This window comes from Camelus ferus, chromosome 21 (genome assembly GCF_009834535.1).
Source record: "Camelus ferus isolate YT-003-E chromosome 21, BCGSAC_Cfer_1.0, whole genome shotgun sequence".
NCBI classification, from domain to species: Eukaryota; Metazoa; Chordata; class Mammalia; order Artiodactyla; family Camelidae; genus Camelus; species Camelus ferus.
The window spans coordinates 28,902,051-28,919,590 of NC_045716.1; the positions used below are offsets into that span (position 1 = coordinate 28,902,051).

The window sequence follows — 17,540 nt, forward strand, 5'->3', positions numbered from 1 at the left end:
GCTGGCGGCCGCTGCCCAAAGATGGGGTCAGCAGGACAGAGCGGGCGTCTGTCTGCTCAGCGGGGGTGTGGGGTAGCTGGGTGGCAGTGTCGGCATAAATAGGTCTGATGCTGAGCACGTTGGTGAGGCTCACATACCCCCAGAATAAACGGTGAGGTCAGCCAGGATGCGGGCCACCCAGAACGGACCCCAGACCTGGGCAGGGGAGAGACACCGCAAGGTAGGAGGCCAGAACCAGCGTGACCCTGGCATCTCGTCAGTCCACCTGCTTCTCCTGCGGGTTTGGGTCAGCAGCTCTGAAATCTGGGAGTGCACTGGGTCTGCACAAACTAGCGGGAATGCTGTGAGTGATGAGGGCTGGGTCTCGCCCAGAAGAGGGCTGGGAGGAGCCTGCCGAGTTGGACGGGAACTGCAGGTGTCTGTGGACTCAGAGTGTTCACTCCCTGCCCGCGTCAGACACACCCGCCTACACGTGTGGGCACAGGTGTCCTGGCGCTGCCCCTGAGGGCTGAGGAACCGTCACCAGCAAGAGTGAGCACACCTGCCACCCAGATCTTGGTTTCTAAACACCGTTCCCACGACCAGGGGACTGGCCTGCAGTGTGTCCACAAGCTGCCCCGAGGGTCTGTGTGTGTGGCTGTGCCTTCCAGGCCTGTGCCTGGGCACAGGGCAGCAGGGCTGGTGCCGGGGGTGGGACGGGCAGCGGACAACCGGCCTCTGTCCTCTCTTGTCCCCTCGGGGCTGCAGGTCGTCCTCGCGGTCCTCATCCTACTCTGGCTCTGGCTCGTCCCGGTCCCGGTCCCGGTCCTCGTCCTACAGCTCCTACTCCAGCCGCTCTTCCAGACACAGCTCGTTCTCAGGCAGCCGGTCCAGGTACGTCCCTGAGGTCCTGCAGGTGCAGGGAGCATGGGCTCATCCATAGTTGCCTGCGTGATGGGAGGTCTGCCTTGACAGGGCCCTTCTGGGTCCTCAGTTGTTTGCAGAACAGTCGTTGGGTTACGGGGTCGAGTGGTGAATTCTGGAGGATACACAACAAGGGGCCGAGTCGCCAGCAGCAGGCGCTGGGGTTGTTGACACAGGGCCACACATCAGGGGGCCCAGGAGCCACTCTGCCCTCGCCTGGCTCAGGAGGTGTGTGTGCTGAAATGAAGGAGGCAGCTATGGGGTCAGCGCCAGCCCTGGTGACCCCTGCGGCCCTGCACTGTCCACCGCGGGCCGCCGACCACATGTGGCAGTTCACATCCCAGCACAGTGGAGGGGTGGGAGGGTGCACCAGCCCTGGTTGGCGTGCTCAGGTACGGAACATCTTCATCTTTGCAGAAAGTGCTGCTGCTCCGTTCTAGGAAGATCACAGAATGTGTACATTTTCCCCCCTGAAAATGGGCAAACTCTGCTGGGAATTTTAGAGAATTTCTGGTTGTCATTTGGGAGGGAGGACAAGCCCTGGTCTGTGTGAGGAGGGGAGAAGTCCTGACGGCTAGTGGCTGCTTTGGCCCTTCCCGCCACACCCCCGCTTCCGCACGCACTCCACTGGCACAGACCTAGAGCCACACCCCTGCCCCACTCCCACCCACATCCCCTATCCTGCTCACCCTTTCTGCCTCCTGCCAGCCTGAGACGCCATGTGGGGACCCCACCCAGGGGAGGCCCAAGGCCAGAGGGGGGCCTCTTGTGCAGCTGTTTCCCTTCGACAGCCCGGAGACACTCCAGAGCTTCTGCCCGGGCTGCGCCCCTCCAGCTCCATTGTTGCCTCGGCCCTGGCCCCACGTCCCGGATCGGGCGCTACTGCCCCAGAGGGCTGTGGCGGGGTGTGGACAGGAGGCGTTCACATCCTGTCACAGGACAGAACTGCACACAACACACGCACCTGCTTCCCTGGGGAGCGCCTCGCCAGCACTCTTGGGGTAAAGCGATGGGTCCTCCTGCGAGGCTGTGGCCCACAGCAGCACCCCTCTAGGACAGTGTAGAGGGCGTTGGGACAGCAGGATGGTACCATTGAAGCTGTTGAGTCTGGTGGCCACGCCTCTGTCTTGCAGGGTCAGATGGCAGGTGGGCCACTTTCTAGGGACGTCTCGAGGGCCAGCTGGGGCCCAGGGCCTCACAGCCTTCCTGCCTAGTGTTTACACAGTTGCCCGGGGGTTCAGGGGCAATCCAGGAAGGCTGCCGGTAGGAGGCAGGGTGGAAGACGGGAAAGACGTTGATCAGAGCGTTGAGGTCAGGAGAAACCGTGTCTGGTCTCGCGTGAGAAACAAGGCTGGTGAGCTATGGGGAAGAAGCCTGGAGCCAAGCTGAGAAATCCGGGGATTCTGGAAATCCCAGGGTGTGGCAGGGCTTACCTGCGGTCGTCCTTCTGAGTGAGCGGTTGATGAGACCGGGAAAGACCAGGAAGCGGGCCCTGGGGTCAGGGCCCGGGCTGCAGCCCCAGGGGGTCCGCGTCCCAGCGTGGTCGGGCCGTCCCTGCTGAGGGAAGCAGCTGGTAAGTCCCCCGGGACCCAGCCCTGCGCTCCAGAACCGCATCCGTCTGCGTGTAGGCGTCCCCAGTGTTCTCAGAGTTGGGTGCACTTGCGTCCCTGCCTAACCTCCCTGCTGATGCCCGGGACCAGCCCCACCCCACGCTCTCCGAGGGCAGCCCCGCCCGAGCCTGCGGGGAGGGCCTCGGGTCTGCCTTCCTGCCTCCGCACAGGCAGCGCGGCCACTTGAGGCGACGTGAGGGCAGGAGAGGGAACGGGCGTCTCTCCCGTGTGGCTCCGTCCGTGGCAGTCGCAGCGGCGTGGCTGCAGGAGGAGGCCTGTGCTGATCTCAGCTGCTGATGCTGCTCCGCTGAAGCTGCCGCAGACCCTGCAGGCGGCTCTAAGCGGGGAAAGCCCAGCGAGCCCCGGAGCCCTGGGAGGCGGCCCCCTGTGCGACGTGGCGGCGCGTCCCAGGGCTGCGGAGGCCGCTGCTGGTCCCGCTCTCCTCGTCCCGCAGCCAGGCCCGGCTGCTGGCGCGCCTGCTGGAGCCTCGCAGGCGCATCGTTCCTGTTTGTCCCTCAGCACCTCCTTTCCCCTCTGGGAGTGCGTTTCAGAAGATGACCAGACACTGGCTGAGGCATACGAGAGGCCACCCGCAGTGGCCTTCTCTGGGAGCCACGCTCGGGCCCCCTCACGCCTCCATCCACTCCGCAGGTCCCGGTCTTTCTCCTCATCCCCATCCCCGTCCCCGACGCCCTCCCCGCACAGACCTGTGAGAGCCAAGGGGGAGCCAGCTCCGCCTCCCGCCAAGGCAGGGTAAGTGCTCCCGCCAGTGCCACCGCCAGTCGGGCCCCAGAAGGTGGGCAGGGGGCCAGGGTGCCAGGGTTGGGCTCTGGAGGCTGTGGGCCACGTGCCGTGTCTGTGCTTCAGCAGCCCTGCGTGGCTGTGGGGATAGCCTGCTCCCGGAGGTAGGAGCCCCTTGGGTCATGGGCCAGCGGTGCTTTGCCCAGTCGGGGAGGGCACGGCGGCAGCGGCCCTGCCAGCCTCCTCGTCTTTCATCTTCTTTGCTGCCCCTGGAGTTGGTCACCTTGATCCTTTTCAACAGATGTGACGACATGAGGAATCAGAATCGTCTAGAACTTAGCACACAAACTTTACGACACCCGTGAGCAGTGTCGAGGTGCAGCCTCCACCCCAATCCCCCGGGGTGACAGTGGGCCCCACTCCTGAAGCTCTGCCGAGCGCGAGGGCCGGCCTGATAGTGGCCGTCCCTGCACAGGTCTCGCGCGGCCCTGCTGCAGGTCTCTGTCCTGAGGGAGTCGGCCTCCAGGCTTCAGGCCTAGAGAACCTTGAGCAGGTCACTGATAGAGTGACCAGTGCTGACGTGTTAACATCCCAGGCGCCGCAGCCGTCTGAATTGTACTTCCAGGTGGGCTGCCACCACCCCGGACGCTCAAGCCCTCGGGGCTGCGCCCTACGCAGGCTTTATGCGGGTGGTGTCACGTGGGTGCCCGTGCGTCTGTGTCTTGGTCAGCACAGACTTCGACTCAGCCCTGAGGCTGTGCTGAGCAGCTTACTTTCGCCCAAGACGCTGTTTCCTGCTGGTGTCAGCCCTGCTGTGACCCATCTACACCAAGTGGTCAGGGAACCCGAACACCTACCCACTGCAGGCGGCTTAGGTGGCCGTTTTCCTGACTGTGCCGTGTGAGAGTGTGCCTGGCCCCCCCGAGGACCCCGCTGCACATGGGCTGGGAGGTCTGGGCTGGCCAGGAGTGCGCATCTGCCGTGGGGTGCGGCCCTTGCTGAGGGAGCTTGCCCGGCTCTCCTTGACCCTCCAGGGCTCTTCAGATGCCCATCTTCCTCCCAGCCCTGCCTTTGGTGAGGAGGTAGCATGATGCCGTGAGCTCCGTGAGGTGTGGGGTCTCACGGGGAGCGTGTGCGTGCACTGCACGTCCTAAGATCTGCCCGGCTGGTCTGACCTCCCCCTCACACCACAGGGAGAAATCGGTGAAGAAGCCAGCCCCAGCTCCAGCCCCACCACAGGCCCCCAAAACCACTGCTGCTCCTGTCCCTGAGCCCGCCAAGCCCGGAGACCCTCGGGAAGCCAGGAGGAGGGAGCGGCAGGCCAGGACCCCCCCCAGGAGGTGAGCACACTGATGTCAGGCCCTTCCAGAGCTGGGGAGAGGCTCCCGGGCAGCCGAGGCTTGACCCTTCACCACCAAGCCTCGGTTTCCCTGGGAGCTCCATGGGAGGGTGGCGGTGGAGTGGGGAGCCGACTGGGGGTGCCAGTCTTGGGAAAGTGGCACTTAGAAGAGAGCAGCCCTGCTCGTGGCCCAGCTGGTGGCCAGTTGCTGGTGAAGCGTTCGTCCCGAGCCAGCGAGTGTGCTGGCTCTGAGGAACGCCGTGTGCCAAGACCATGGAAGCAGAGCGGGGCTCTGCTTGTGTTGCAGGCGGACTGTCAGCGGCAGCGGCAGCGGCAGCAGCTACAGCGGCTCCAGTTCCAGATCCAGGTCATTATCCGCTCTGCCCCTCGTCAGGCCAGGAGAGGCCTCTTCGGGTGTGAGTGGCCTCCACCCTCGGGCGCCTGTGGCCCACCGCGGCCGCCTCACTGGTCCCAGGCGCTGGTCCGGAGCAGCCCCGACGAGAAGAGGCCGGGCCGATGCTCACAGCCCGGCCAGAGGGCTGGGTCCTGTCCCGGCCTGTCCAGCACAGGCACGTGGGGAACAGCCGATGGAAAAAGTCTGTGAAAGATAGAAGAAAGCTCTGCTGTTTAGTTGTTTAGAGAGAAGACTGGGCTCAGGCTCTAGGTCCCTCGAATCCAGCTTCCTCTCATTTTCGTGCAGCAGGTAGTTCATACACTTGCCCGTGTCCTTGTAAGTAGGTCTGGGATGCGTTACAGACTGAACCTTAAAAAAACTGGACTGTTCCCTCCCCGTTCCAGCGTCTGCCCACCTCGGGACCCGGTGACGGGTGTCTTCTCAGAGGGCGGGTCACTGGACACGGCAGAGGCTGGCTCGGCGGTTTGTCTCAAGTCCTTGTGTAGCATGGGCTGTGATGGCCTGGGGCCTGGCTGCCGTGTCTGTCCCGCCCTGAGCTGTGTGGATGCAGGCAGTCGTCCTCCCCTGGGCCAGGACTCCGTTCTGTGTCCGGCCCTGGGTCACACTCCCATCACGTGTCCCTGCCCGGCACACAGCACAGTCCTCAAGAGTGCGAGGGGCCTCAGCTTGGCTGTATGGGTGTCCCCTCACCACACGGCACCCGGGAACCACCCAAAGCTCCCCAGATTTCAGGCTCGGTGGGCGCACACCCCCCAGGAACAGGACTTAGGGAGTCTGGGGTCCAGGGCCATGGGGCGCAGACGTGCGTGTGTGTCCAGGTCCCTGAGCGTGAGCAGCGTCTCCTCGGTGTCCAGTGCCACGTCGAGCAGCAGCTCAGCGCACAGCGTGGACTCGGATGACATGTACGCGGACCTGGCCAGCCCCGTGTCCTCAGCCAGCTCGCGGTCCCCAACCCCAGCCCAGACGAAGAAGGAGAAAGGTACGCGTCTGTGTCTTGGGCGTCATGGATCCAGAGGAGGGTGCGTGGTAGTGCGGCTGGTGTCCATGTGCAGTGACCACGCGCTGCCCATCCCGCCCCCCGAAATGGCACATGGAGGCCGCCTCACCGGAACAGAGGCTGTGATGGGGTGTTTCTCTTTGGCAGGAAAATCTAAAAAGGAAGATGGTGTGAAAGCAGATAAGCGGAAACGGGATCCGTCCACACAGCCGCCCAAACCCTCGAGGCCCAGCGCAGGCAGCAGACCCTCCCAGCAGCCCACGGCCCCCCAGCAGGCACCTCCCGGGCAGCCCCAGCAGGGCACATTCATTGCCCACAAAGAGATCAAGCTGACCCTGCTCAACAAGGTGAGGCCGCAGGTGGTGGTGCAGGGCCCCAGGGACCCCATGGCTGGTCCTGCCCTGGCGGGCAGCCTCGTGGGCAGTAGCACGTGGGCACAAGTAGACAGTGAGTGCCGGGGTGGTGGGAGCGCTCCCTGCCCTGGGTCTGGCCACGGCAGCCCTGGGCCGGGGCGCCACAGGCTTGGTCTCTCTGAGTTGGTGTCCACAATGCCCTGAGGGACGGGGAGGCAGGAGACAAAGTCTGCTGGGGTCCCGCCCCATGGGCCCGACTTCCCTCGGCCATCCTCACCGCCACCCTCCCCGCTGCTGCAGGCTGCTGACAAAGCAAGCAGGAAGCGCTACGAGCCCTCAGACAAGGACCGGCAGAGCCCCCCTCCCGCCAAGCGGGCTAACCTGTCCCCGGACCGAGGTGAGCCGCCCCGAGCCGGGCGACAGGGCACAGGCGCCAGGACCCCGTCCACCCCTGAGAAGTGCTGAGGCCCTGGGGGGCTTCCGATAAGGTGGGGCGTGTCCATCCACGCCCGCCGCCATCCGTGAGAGGCTCAAACTAAGGAAGAGACAGTGATGAACTGTTGGGTTTTGACACAAATAACATCTTTTATGGGAAATAACTGTTTTCCAAAATAGAAGTTAGCAGAAGCGGCATTAGTTTTTTTTTTTTTCCACAACCCGATGCGGCTGGGATCCCATTTCTCAAAGCACACGCCCTCTGGGAAACCCCAGGCCAGCCCGTGAGCCTGTGCCGCGGAGGCGGTGCCGACCCCTGCAGAAGCACTGGCCCAGCCCCAGGCAGCATCTTTCTGTCTGGCTCTCACAAGTCCAGCAAAAATCTGACTCAGCCAAGCTGTCTTTACTTTCTAAGACAGAGAGCGAGGGCCCAGCAGAGCGGGGGCAGGTGGGGTGCAGGTCCTGGGCCGTCAGGAGCAGGAGGGCGCCACTGCCCCCAAGCACTGTGGTCCCGAGCCCCATCTGCCCTCACGCAGGACGCCACGCTCGCAGGATGGTGCTGCGGCAGACACTCCTGTTTCTTAGTTTTGCTTGTATTTTTCAAGCCCTCACACCTTTTTGTTCCCTGTTTGAGGATCACAGCGAGTTCCTTCGAGGCAGGGAAGGAGGGTTTAGTCTGCCTGCTGTTGGCTGGTGAGAGCCCCACAGCCTGTTCGGACTCTTGCTCCAGAAACCAGCACCCACACTGGGCCTCAGCTTCAGTGTTTTCTGACATAGTTAGTTCTCCCCTTCCCCTCCTTCTTACTGGCTCTGCCGTTTTCCTCTTTCTGTGACAACAAGGGCACTGAACTGAGCTGGCACAGTCCTCTGGGGTGGGGTCGCTGGTCCCGGTGAGGCCACCCCTTCCCTGTCGGCCCACACCAGCCCCTGTGCTGCTGGCGTCACGTGTAACTGGGACCCTGGTCTTCCTTCGTCCTGTGTCACCCAGGTTCTCGGGACCGGAAGTCAGGTGGGAGGCTTAGCTCCCCAAAGCCAGAGCGGCAGAGGGGCCAGAATTCCAAGGCACCCGTGGCCCCGCCAGACAGGTGAGTGCCCCCCACCCTGTGCCCCACACAAACCACATTGGCTTCTTTGCCGCCAGACAGGCAGGCCTAGAGGCCGCCGGGTTGTTGCTCTTGGCTCTGATCCAGAGGCAAGAGTATGGCCCAGCTCATGTCTTATTCTGCCCCCATGTGGGTCTTGGAACACACGGCTCAGGGCCGGGAGAGGGGCAGGGCAGGGCAGGGCAGGGCATGGGAAGTAGAGCCTAGATCTCCTTTTCCCAGGAAGTGGGCTCGGAGTCCCTGCCACCTGCAGCTCTGGGTTGAGGGCCGGGTTGAAGGGGACATCAGGCCGGTGGGCAAAGAGCCCCCCACACACCCCTGGCCCTTGGCCCACAGCAGTGTGGGGTTTCAGCTCGCCACAGTGTAGGGCGCAGATGAGGACTGCAGCCGGGGATGAGTTAGCGGAGCCCCAGCTGAGCCTGGACGCTACGCCCCCCTCACCCTCCCCGGTCTGTGCACCACAGACAGGGGAGTGGGAGGGAGTGTGGGGAGGCCACACCCCCATGGCCAGAACCAGGGCTGCAGTCAGGAGGCAGTGCTCTCCACCTTGGGGGCCTCCATTCACTGGGGAGGGGTGCCCTCCACCTGGGCACAGCTTCTGGGGTCCAGGCCCCTGGGCTGGCCGCCCTCCGCGCCCTCTTGACGGCCTCCCGGCCCCTGCAGGAAGCGCCCATTGTCACCCCAGTCCAAGAGCTCTGGCAAGGTCACCAGTGTGCCTGGCAAAGCCTCGGACTCCAGCGCTGCCTCCGCCTCCGCCGGCACCAAGTCAGGGAAGGCCAGCACGCTGTCCCGGCGGGAGGAGCTGCTCAAGCAGCTGAAGGCCGTGGAGGACGCCATCGCCCGCAAGCGGGCCAAGATCCCCGGGAAGGTGTAGGCCCGTGCTCTGCTCCTGGGGCACAGACGCTCCTGTTTTTATAAATAGGGTAAGCACAGCCATTTTGGATTTTGCAGTTTATGTCTTATTTTGGCTGTGATTCTTTTTAAAAATTGAAAAAGAAAAAAAAAAGTTCCTCAGCTGGAAGAGAAGCCACACACACGGAATGAAGAGGACGCTGAGCCCCAGACTGAACCAGCCCCTCCCAGAGTGGAGTCCTGCCAGACTGGCGCCGACTTTACGTAATTTACGAGTCCAGGGCGCCCACGTGAGCCCCACCCTCTTTTCCTCCCTCTGCTCGTCAGGGTGCCCACTGCCACGTGGGGCCCCGACGCGCCACCCCCACCGTCACCAGGAACACCAGTGCTGCTGAGCGTCCTGCCTGTCCCTGCCACCCCAGGATCAAAAAATATATATATTCTTGACTGAAGTCTGATTGGGAAATACTTCCTGTCTTTTATTTTAAGCATCAAATTGTTTTAGTTGATTTAAAAAGGAAAAAAAATACAGAAAAGGAAAAAAAAAGGCCAAGAGTATTGTTGGGCGTCTCAGATGTGGAGGGTCTTTTTTTGAGGGGTCTCCTAAAATAAAATATTTTGATAAGCAGCGGTTTTGCCCTCGTGGTGATGTTTGCCCGGGCCTGGGCCCCCCACCTCCACCCTCCCCTTGGCGAGGGCCAGGCCACCCCACGACGGCCCCTGGGCCCTGGCTGACGGAGCCTGAGGATGGGGCTCCTGCTGGGAGACCCCTGTGAGGTTCCCTGGAGCCGCCAGCCCGGCGCAGCTCCCCTAACCCGGTGTGGGGCCTCTGCCCCCAGCCCTGGTCTGGCGGGGCTTCGTGAATGCCGGGTGCCTGCGTTTGAGCAAGGACCCCCCCACACAGCCCTAAAGCCCAGTTCAACACTCAGCGCCTCAGCGGACGGTTCGACCACATGTGGACGTGAGACACCCTGGCTGGGCCACTCTGCTGTCTCGCTGCAGGGCAGGAGCAGGCGCCCACCACAGCCCCTTCTTTCCACCCCAGAGAGCCCCAGCAGGACAGGACTACCAGGAGATCCCTTCCTTGGGGACTGAACTTGCAGACTGGGGCCAGGGGCCTCGGAGCTCCTCTGCCCTTGGGTGACTTGACTTGCAGACGGCTGGTCCCCCCAGAGCCTAGCCAGGCTGTGTCAGGAGGCAGCAGCCCGGGTCCTGGCCTGGTGCTGTAGCCCGAGGAGCTGTGTCCAGTTACGGGATGCATTCTGAGGCGCTCTGCCCCAAGGCTGCGTGGCCAGTAAAATGTGGGACAGGAGAAGGGAGTGGGAGGGAGTGCCGCTGAGGTGGCCGTGCCAAGGGGCCTCCTGTAGGGACGGTCTCCAGGGCCCAGCCTCGCCGGTCCCTTGGCCTGGCACGCAATGCCTCTTGCCTCACCCACCTCGCGTGTGCTGAGCAATTTTTCAAATCTGATTTGCCATCGGGTCAAAGCCAGGTGCTAAGGGAATGCCCATTCTCTGAATGGGTGGCCTTCATGGACATGGAGTCAGAATCCAGGACACCTCGGGTGACAGCCTGTCCCTGCCTTCTGCACCCCCTGGCCACTGGGCCCCATCTGCCAGCCAGGCAGTGACGGCCTCTGAAGCCGGGAGCCCACAGGTGAGTCCACCTCGCAGGTCTCTGCACTCAGCCCATTCCCTGCTGGCCTGACTGGGCCTCTGACGCCTGGGTGGGAGCTCCAGTCCTGGGTCCCTGGACCCGAGCTGAGTTTAAACTAGCAGCTCTCCATCCAGGGGCAGGCACCTGACCTGGGAGGGCTGAGGTCCTGGCAAGGGGGTCACATGCAAAGGTTGGGAATGATCAGAGTTCCTCAAGTCCCACACCTCTGCTTACAGACTGCTCCCAGACCCCCTGCCCCTCCAGTCCTCCCCCTGCCCCTCCAGTCCTCCTCCTCCCCCTCCTCCTCCAGGGCACAGGCCTGCTTGCCTTCCTCCCACCCCAGGGCCTTTGCACTTGCCCTTTCCTGTTCCTGGAACTCTGACCCAGCTGAGCCCTATATTTATTCTCCAAGCTCAGGCCAGGGCTGCCCCGTCCGCTCCGGCCCTCAGCTGTGAGCTGCCCCAGTGCTCCTGGAGTGGCCCCCGCAGTGCAGACCTCCAGTGGGCCTTCCTCAGGTGAGAACCAGTGGTGCCTGACCCAGCACCCAGCACCTGGCCCCACCCTTTCTGTGTTTCCTCCTCATGAAGGAAGGGGCCAGGTCTTCCACAGTCCAGCCCGTGGTCATGGTGTCGGCAAATCCTGCTGGCCAAGAGCAGGGCCCGGGCACTTGGGCCATCACGGTGTCCTCCCCAAGCCCGGCCTCTCTCCAGCCGTGTGTGCTCAAGTCTGCAGCCATCTCAGCCTCTTCTCCTCTCGCTCTTGAATGGATAAAAAAAGACTATGGTTTCAACTCACAATTTTTCTCACTCAGTGTCATTAATGAATGCCTTGCACCAACGAGACAGCTCAGTTCCGTATGAAGATTAAGTTCCTGTGGGTTTCTTGTGGTGGGGGTCACACCCGCCCCCTGGTGATCTACAGCAGCCACAGTCCCCTCACCCTGCCTCTACACCAGCCCTGTGCCCCATTCCCTGAGGTCTGGCCTCCACCCATCCCTCCTACCCCACCTCCACCCACCTCCATCCCCCTTCAGCATCTCCCCAGGCGGGGATTTGGGAGTGTGGCCAATGGGTGTGGTCTGTATGGGCAGGGATGCAGTGGGTGTGGCTTGAGGGGTGGAGTCTTCCATGACACCTCCTCCAGGACACCCTCCAGCCTTCCTCCTGCAGCCACCTTTCCAGTCTTGCTCAACCCTGGGCTGGTACTTGCCTCGGCTGCCAGAAGGAATGAGGCACTACCTGGGCCCCACCCTGTGTCCTTCCTGTCAGTGCGGGACCCTCTACCTCCGCTAGGGCGCCAGTGCCCTCCGGAAATTTGTCCTCCAGAGTGGCTGCCACGACTCCGCCTAGCAGCTCAGGGCAGCGGTAAGGAAGGGGCGCGAGACCAGCCCCTGGATTCGTCCCCAGTGTGCCCACTTGCTTTGGGCTGTTCAGAACAGACACAGGACACCTGAGGCCCTGCCCCTTGAGTGGGGACCCCCTGCAAGGGAGCTCTGCAGTCTTTCAATCCTGAAGATTGTGCCGGGACCCCAGCCCCAAGGGAGGCAAATGTGTGGCTGAGGGCCGCCTCCCCAGCCTGCAGGTTCTTCCTTCTCGTTGGCTTCTGTCCCAGGCACGGGTGCCAGGCATGGAATGGGTGTCCAGGTGGCCCTCTTCCCTCCACTGTGAGGCAGCTCCGCACCTGGGACGGGGTGAGGCAGGCACACACTCCCTCCCTCCTCCCTGGGGGCTCATGGCCTTCTGGGCCAAGGCAGGAGGGGCTGAGAATTCTTAGAGCCAGGGGTGCTCCTGCAGGAGGGCAGGCCTCTGCTCAGCCTGAGGAGGGTGTTCCTCAACCTGAGCATCTGTCCTGGTAGGGGGTGAGGGGCTAGGCTGTGTCCCCCAAAACATGTTGCTGTCCTAGCCCTGGTGCCTGTGAAGAGTGTGCCTTCACTTGGGAAAAGGGCCTCTGCAGGTGTGATCAGGGCCAGGGCCTTGATGTCATCCTGGCTTTCGGTGTGTGTCTTTAGAAGATACAGAAAAGGAGACACGCGGGGGAAGAGGCCACGTGAAGATGGAGGCAGAGGTTGGACTGATGCGTTTACAAGCCAGGGACCCCCCAAGAGTCACCAGGAGCCACCGCGAGCTGGGGGAGAGGCAGAAGGACCCTCTCTCAGTGGCCCCAGGAGGACCCAACCCGACTGACCCTTTGATTTGGGGCCTCTGGCTTCCAGAGCTGGGGAACATCGAACTTGTGTTGTTTTAAGCCCCCCAGTACTGTGCTATGGCCACCCCAGGAAGCGAATACAGGTGGTGAGCTCCCTGTTGCAGGAGGTGTGCGAGCAGAGGGCGGATGGCGGTGGGCAGGCACCTTGTGGGCAGGAGCAGCCCTGGGGACTCATCCATCTGTCTGTTCATCCATCCGTCAGGACACAGCACCTGCTGTGGGAACATTTCCTCCAGACTGAGGCCGGGAACCATCTTCTGCCTCACCTGGGCCCCGGGAGGGCAGGGCAGCCCCCCATACAGGTGCAGGCTTGAGGCCAGAGTCACACTGCTGAGCCGAGGCACTGGGAGGGCCCAGGCGTCCCACCACCTTCTCCAGCCCCATCTCAGGTCTCCCTGTCCATGGAGACTGGGGCCTTAATGGTGTATGCTCTGGCTCCTGCCAGCCGGTGAGGAGAGACCAGTAGGCGGGTTGACTCCACCTTCCCCACCCCAGACCCTCCTCAGCTGAACATGTATTTGATTGTTTGACTGATCTGAGAGGACCAGGGCAGACAGGGCCTTCAGCCTTGGAGGGTGGCTGGGACCCAGTGGACCCTCCCCAGGATGGTGTCCAAACCTCAGGCATTCAAAACTTTGCAAGATCTGATCCAAACTCTCTCCTTCTCAGATTAACGAAGGCACCTCCAGCATCCCCAGCTGGCAGCACTGAGTTGGCACAGGTGGGCTCCTGGGGTCTCCTTGTAACGCTTCTTAGGGGGCACAGGCACTTCAAAGTTTCCAAGGCATTGCCAAGCCTTCCGTCTCAGACTTGCGCTTCTGTTGACTAAAACCACAGAAGCCCAAAGTAGAATCCTGAAGACACTCTCTGGCCCTCAGCCCCCAAGTCTTCTGGAACCACCCGCTGCTGGTGGGCGAGAGGAGGCAGGCACCAAGGTGCACCGGATGAAAACTGGACCCAGCCTCATGTCCACCAACAGGGACAGAGAATCAACCCTGGTGGAGGACTAGTCAGCCGCCTAACGAGGGCGAGCCCCTTGCCCCAGGTCACCAGGTCTGAGCAGCAAAAACATACAAGCTGAATCAGAAGCAACAATCAAAGAAGCAGAATGCAGAAGGATACTCAGCCTGAAACCCTTCTATAGAATGGGCAGGACCCCTTCTCAGCTCCATTTGCCTGGGGTAGGGTCCCTCTGGGTAGGGATGGGGTAAGAAGGGAAGGGAGGGGGGGGGTGAGGAGGGTGAGGGAGGGGGGTGAGGAGGGGAGGGAGGTGGGGGTGAGGAGAGGGCAAGGGATGTGGGTATGGCCCACCCTGGGCTGGGCAGAGGGGACAGCGGCAGGAGGGAAGGAGGAAGCCGGCCCAGGCGCTTCCCCCAGGAGGAAGCGGCGCCCGGATTTTCCCCAGGTGTGGCCTGAGGTATAAAGGTGTCGTGTGAGCACCCAGAGCCGCCACACCAGGTCAGCCTGCAGCTACGCCTGGAACCCTGGGCAGGTGCACTGCCGCTCGAAGCCCGGAGCCCAGTCGACGCTGTTCGATGGTGAGCCTGAGCCGCTGCCTCCCCCACGTGCCCACTGAGCTGGAGCCTCCTGGCCCTGGATGGTTGGTGGCTCACTGACCCCAGGCTGAAGATGTTGGGATAGGGTCCCGGGAACCCCCAAATCTGGGGGCAAAAGGGGGTCAAGGAGCCCGGGTGGGCTGAGGGGCTAGTCCCTCTGAGCCTTAGTTCCCCCACTGTAGCGGGGGGCTGTCCCCCGCCTTTCCACAGGGAGCAGAGCCCCCTTCCTTGGGCACCCCCTGACCACCCACCACCTACTCCACCAGCTCATCCCTGGCCTCCTGCTTCTGGTCTGGCTGCCCGCCAGCCTGGCTCGCCACAGCCCCCCGCTCTGGGCAGGGGCCCACGCCCACGCCCACGCCCACAGGACCCCGCGCTGCTACTTGCCGGAGGAGCTGCCCCTGGGCCATGCCCCGCCCCACCTGCTGGCTCGAGCTGCCAGGTGGGAGCAGGCTTTGCCAGTAGCCCTCGTGTCCAGCCTGGAGGCGGCAGCCCGCAGGAGGCGGCGTTCGGGGCCCCCGGCTGGTGCCCAGTGCCCAGTGCTGCAGCCAGAGGAGGTGCTGGAAGCTGACCTCCACCAGCGCTCCATCTCTCCCTGGAGATACCGGTGAGAGCTGGGGGCTCCCTGGGCACGGGGTCCCCACTGTGTGGCGTTGGGCCCCTCCCTCCCCTCTCTGGGCCTCAGTGCTTTCACCTGCTGAATAGGCTCAGCATCGGACCTCAGACCTCGGTCTGGCCAGCCCCCCACCCAGGGGGCAGGGCTCCTCCGGCCAGCTCCTCCCCAGCCCTCGGCCACCAGGTTCCCCTGGGGAAATTTGGGAGCCCCTACTGAGCCCCTACAGGGGCTGGGCTGGGCCTGGTGGGGAGAGGGGGGTCTCCTGTGCCCTGGGAGGGCCGCAGGCGACGCGGGCAGTCACCCACTGAGCACTGGCTGTGTGCCCAGCCCCCTGGGGACCCCACACCACCCACCCCACAGCCCAGGGCGCCCCAGGCTCCCTGACACCCCGTCCGCCCCGACAGTGTGGACACGGATGAGAGCCGCTACCCGCAGAAGCTGGCCTTCGCCGAGTGCCTGTGCAGGGGCTGCATCAACGCCAAGACGGGCCACGAGACGGCGGCACTCAACTCTGTGCTGCTGCACCAGAGCCTGCTTGTGCTGCGCCGCCGGCCCTGCCCGCCGGCCGCCGCGGGGCCGCCCATGCCCGGGGCCTTCGCCTTCCACGCCGAGTTCATCCGCGTGCCCGTGGGCTGCACCTGCGTCCTGCCCAGGTCAGCGAGGTGACCGCCGGCTCGGCTCCCGGACTGGCCAGCGGGACCTCTCCCCAAGAGGCCCCTCCTATTTATGTGTATTTATTGGTTATTTATGTGCCCCTGGGGCTCCTGGGCAGGTCCCCAGGCTCCAGGCCTCTGCTCTGAGGTGACAGTGGAGATGGGGCCCAGGAAGGGCCACGTCGTCGGGCCCAGAAGGGACTCTGCGCTGGCCAGTCCCCACCTGGAGACACGGTTTACCCTGGAATATTTTTGCTCTTCTAGAACTTCTTAAAACAACAACAGAAAAGGTGTCCTGATGGCTGCTTCCACCTCGGTAGCCCCCTGGGCTCCCCTCGCCCCCACCCCTCCCTGGTCTCAGCCTCCCTCTCCCCAGCCCCCGGGAGGCACAAGTACCCTGTATTTCTTAAAGTGATTATTTTATATATGAGTCCGTGTTATTAAACTGAGGAGCAGCCCCCGAGCACAGTGCTAGATGGCAGGGGGCAGTGGGTGAGGACACACCCCTCGCCCTCACCCCTTCCTGGCCCTCCACACCCAGCTGGTCCCCCAGCAGCAGCTACTGACCCAGAGTCTGGTGTGGGCCACACCAGAAGGTTCTGTGCATGAACCCAGACGCGCCCTTGGCCATGCAGCGGCTCCGGGGCCAGGGGGTGGGCCCTGCTCTCAAAGCCCAGCCCTCTCCTGATGGGCATGGGTGTGGCCCCAGGGATGCACCCCCCTGCCCCGTGGACGGGCGCCCTGAGGGTGACTTCCCAGGTGGTCGGCTCAGGGGGCCCGTCTGCATCCTGGCTGAGTCACACTCCCGCAGCCCCAGCAGAGAGGCCCAGGCAGCTCTGGATGCCCCCTCGGGTTTCCATCCACCACTGTGACCTGCCAGAGCAGGGGCAGCGGGGGCCCAGCCTGCCCTCACCAGAGTGTCCTGAGGCCGAATGCATTTTGGGGCATCTGGTTCAGGGGCCCAGAGCGTGTGGCCTCAGCAGCTCCAGCTTTGCTACCACCCTCCATGGAGCCCCCATGTCCCCAGTGCGCCCAGGCCCGGCGAGACTCAGGGCTGATGTGGGGCTGGGGCGCTGCAGGGCAGTAGTCTGCACCCCTCGCCGGTCTCACCCACTGACTGACACCCGCTGTGTGGAAGTGCCTGGGAAGAGGGGAAGGGTCTCAGAGAAGCTTCCCGGAGGAGGTGGCCTTTGTCATGAGCCTGGAGGGCTCTTCACTCTGCACTTACTTGCTGAGTGGGTGCCGTGTGTCCAGCACTGGGAGGAGAGCAGTGAACAAAACAGACAGCCCCACCCGCCCTGAGGGTGACCGGCAGCCCAAGGCAGGCAGCAAAGCACTTGGCCTGCTGGTGAAGGAACCAGGGGCAGTGATGCAGGCAGGGAAGAGGTGGCCCCTGAGAACGGCCATGGTGGCCATCCGGGGCCTGGTGTTCCAGGCAGAGGGGAGCCTGTGCTCAGGGGTGGAGGGAGGCCCGTGTGGCTGGAGCCCTGGGAGAGGGGTGATGGGGGCCAGCCCAGTAGGAGCCGGGGTGGAGATGGTGTCTGTCCCGGGCTGTGGGAGCTTGTGGGCCCTAAGCTGGGCACCGGACGGGACAGGGCAGTGCTGGGCCTGGGGGTGGGGGAGAAACAGTGGGACGACTGGATTTATGCTGATGGTGGAGCCAGGATTGGGCGGGAGGTGCGTGAGGGGCAGTCAGGGGGGCTTGAAGTTTAGCTGACTTTCTGGAAGGCCGGAGTGGCCATCCCTGGGGTGGGGCCAGACTGAGATGCTGGTACAGTGTTGAGTGCTGGCTGCCTGGGCAGGGTGTACGCCAGGCCAGAGGCTGAAGGGCTAGGACCCCCGGCTCTGGAAGAAGCAGAGCGGGGTAAGCAGCAGGTGAGCCGCTTCAGGACTTCTCCAGACTTGGGGGCAGTGGGTGCCTGGGGAGGAGGGGGCTTCCCAGGCTGGGGTGGGACAGGCGGGAGCCAGGAGGCCCACGCCTGGGCCTGCCGTGGCTGGTGAGTGTGTGCGGTGTGTGCTGGGGGGGGTTGTAAGGGGCGGTGTGTATGGTGTACAGGTGTGTATGTGTTACCGAACCACATTTGGTCTGTTGGCCTGCTGATCACACAT

The 17,540-nt window shown here is 63.5% G+C and overlaps 2 protein-coding genes across 6 annotated transcripts in view; both read left to right on the top strand.

Moving 5' to 3' along the window:
* The window catches only part of ZC3H18 (zinc finger CCCH-type containing 18), a 46,634-nt gene extending 37,258 nt beyond the window's left edge, over window positions 1-9,376 (top strand). For 3 of the 4 annotated variants that reach the window (XM_032464551.1, XM_032464554.1, XM_032464553.1), the window contains 9 exons: window positions 748-873; window positions 3,165-3,266; window positions 4,448-4,594; window positions 4,901-4,960; window positions 5,827-5,987; window positions 6,153-6,352; window positions 6,659-6,755; window positions 7,782-7,878; window positions 8,560-9,376. In XM_032464551.1, the coding sequence (XP_032320442.1) occupies window positions 748-873; window positions 3,165-3,266; window positions 4,448-4,594; window positions 4,901-4,960; window positions 5,827-5,987; window positions 6,153-6,352; window positions 6,659-6,755; window positions 7,782-7,878; window positions 8,560-8,770 (1,201 nt within the window). In that variant the 3' untranslated portion in view covers window positions 8,771-9,376. The remainder of the gene's footprint in view (window positions 1-747; window positions 874-3,164; window positions 3,267-4,447; window positions 4,595-4,900; window positions 4,961-5,826; window positions 5,988-6,152; window positions 6,353-6,658; window positions 6,756-7,781; window positions 7,879-8,559) is intronic. The other variant, XM_032464552.1, reaches the window with a different exon arrangement.
* A 4,517-nt stretch (window positions 9,377-13,893) lies between these two features.
* IL17C (interleukin 17C) lies at window positions 13,894-16,011 on the top strand. 2 transcript variants are annotated; one of them, XM_032464560.1, is made up of 4 exons: window positions 13,894-14,144; window positions 14,429-14,769; window positions 15,183-15,431; window positions 15,696-16,011. In XM_032464560.1, the coding sequence occupies exons 1-4, from the start codon at window positions 14,142-14,144 to the stop codon at window positions 15,703-15,705; spliced, it is 603 nt and encodes a 200-aa protein (XP_032320451.1). In that variant the 5' UTR covers window positions 13,894-14,141; the 3' UTR covers window positions 15,706-16,011. The 2 variants fall into 2 exon arrangements, with proteins under 2 accessions (XP_032320451.1, XP_032320450.1); XM_032464559.1 differs by having other exon boundaries at window positions 15,183-16,011.
* Window positions 16,012-17,540: the final 1,529 nt, after the last annotated feature.

Bases quoted from the DNA above. Each gene is read 5' to 3' on its own strand.
- IL17C (XM_032464559.1), top strand. The intron at 14,770-15,182 runs GTGAGAGCTGGG...CCGCCCCGACAG, and splicing joins ATCTCTCCCTGGAGATACCG to TGTGGACACGGATGAGAGCC.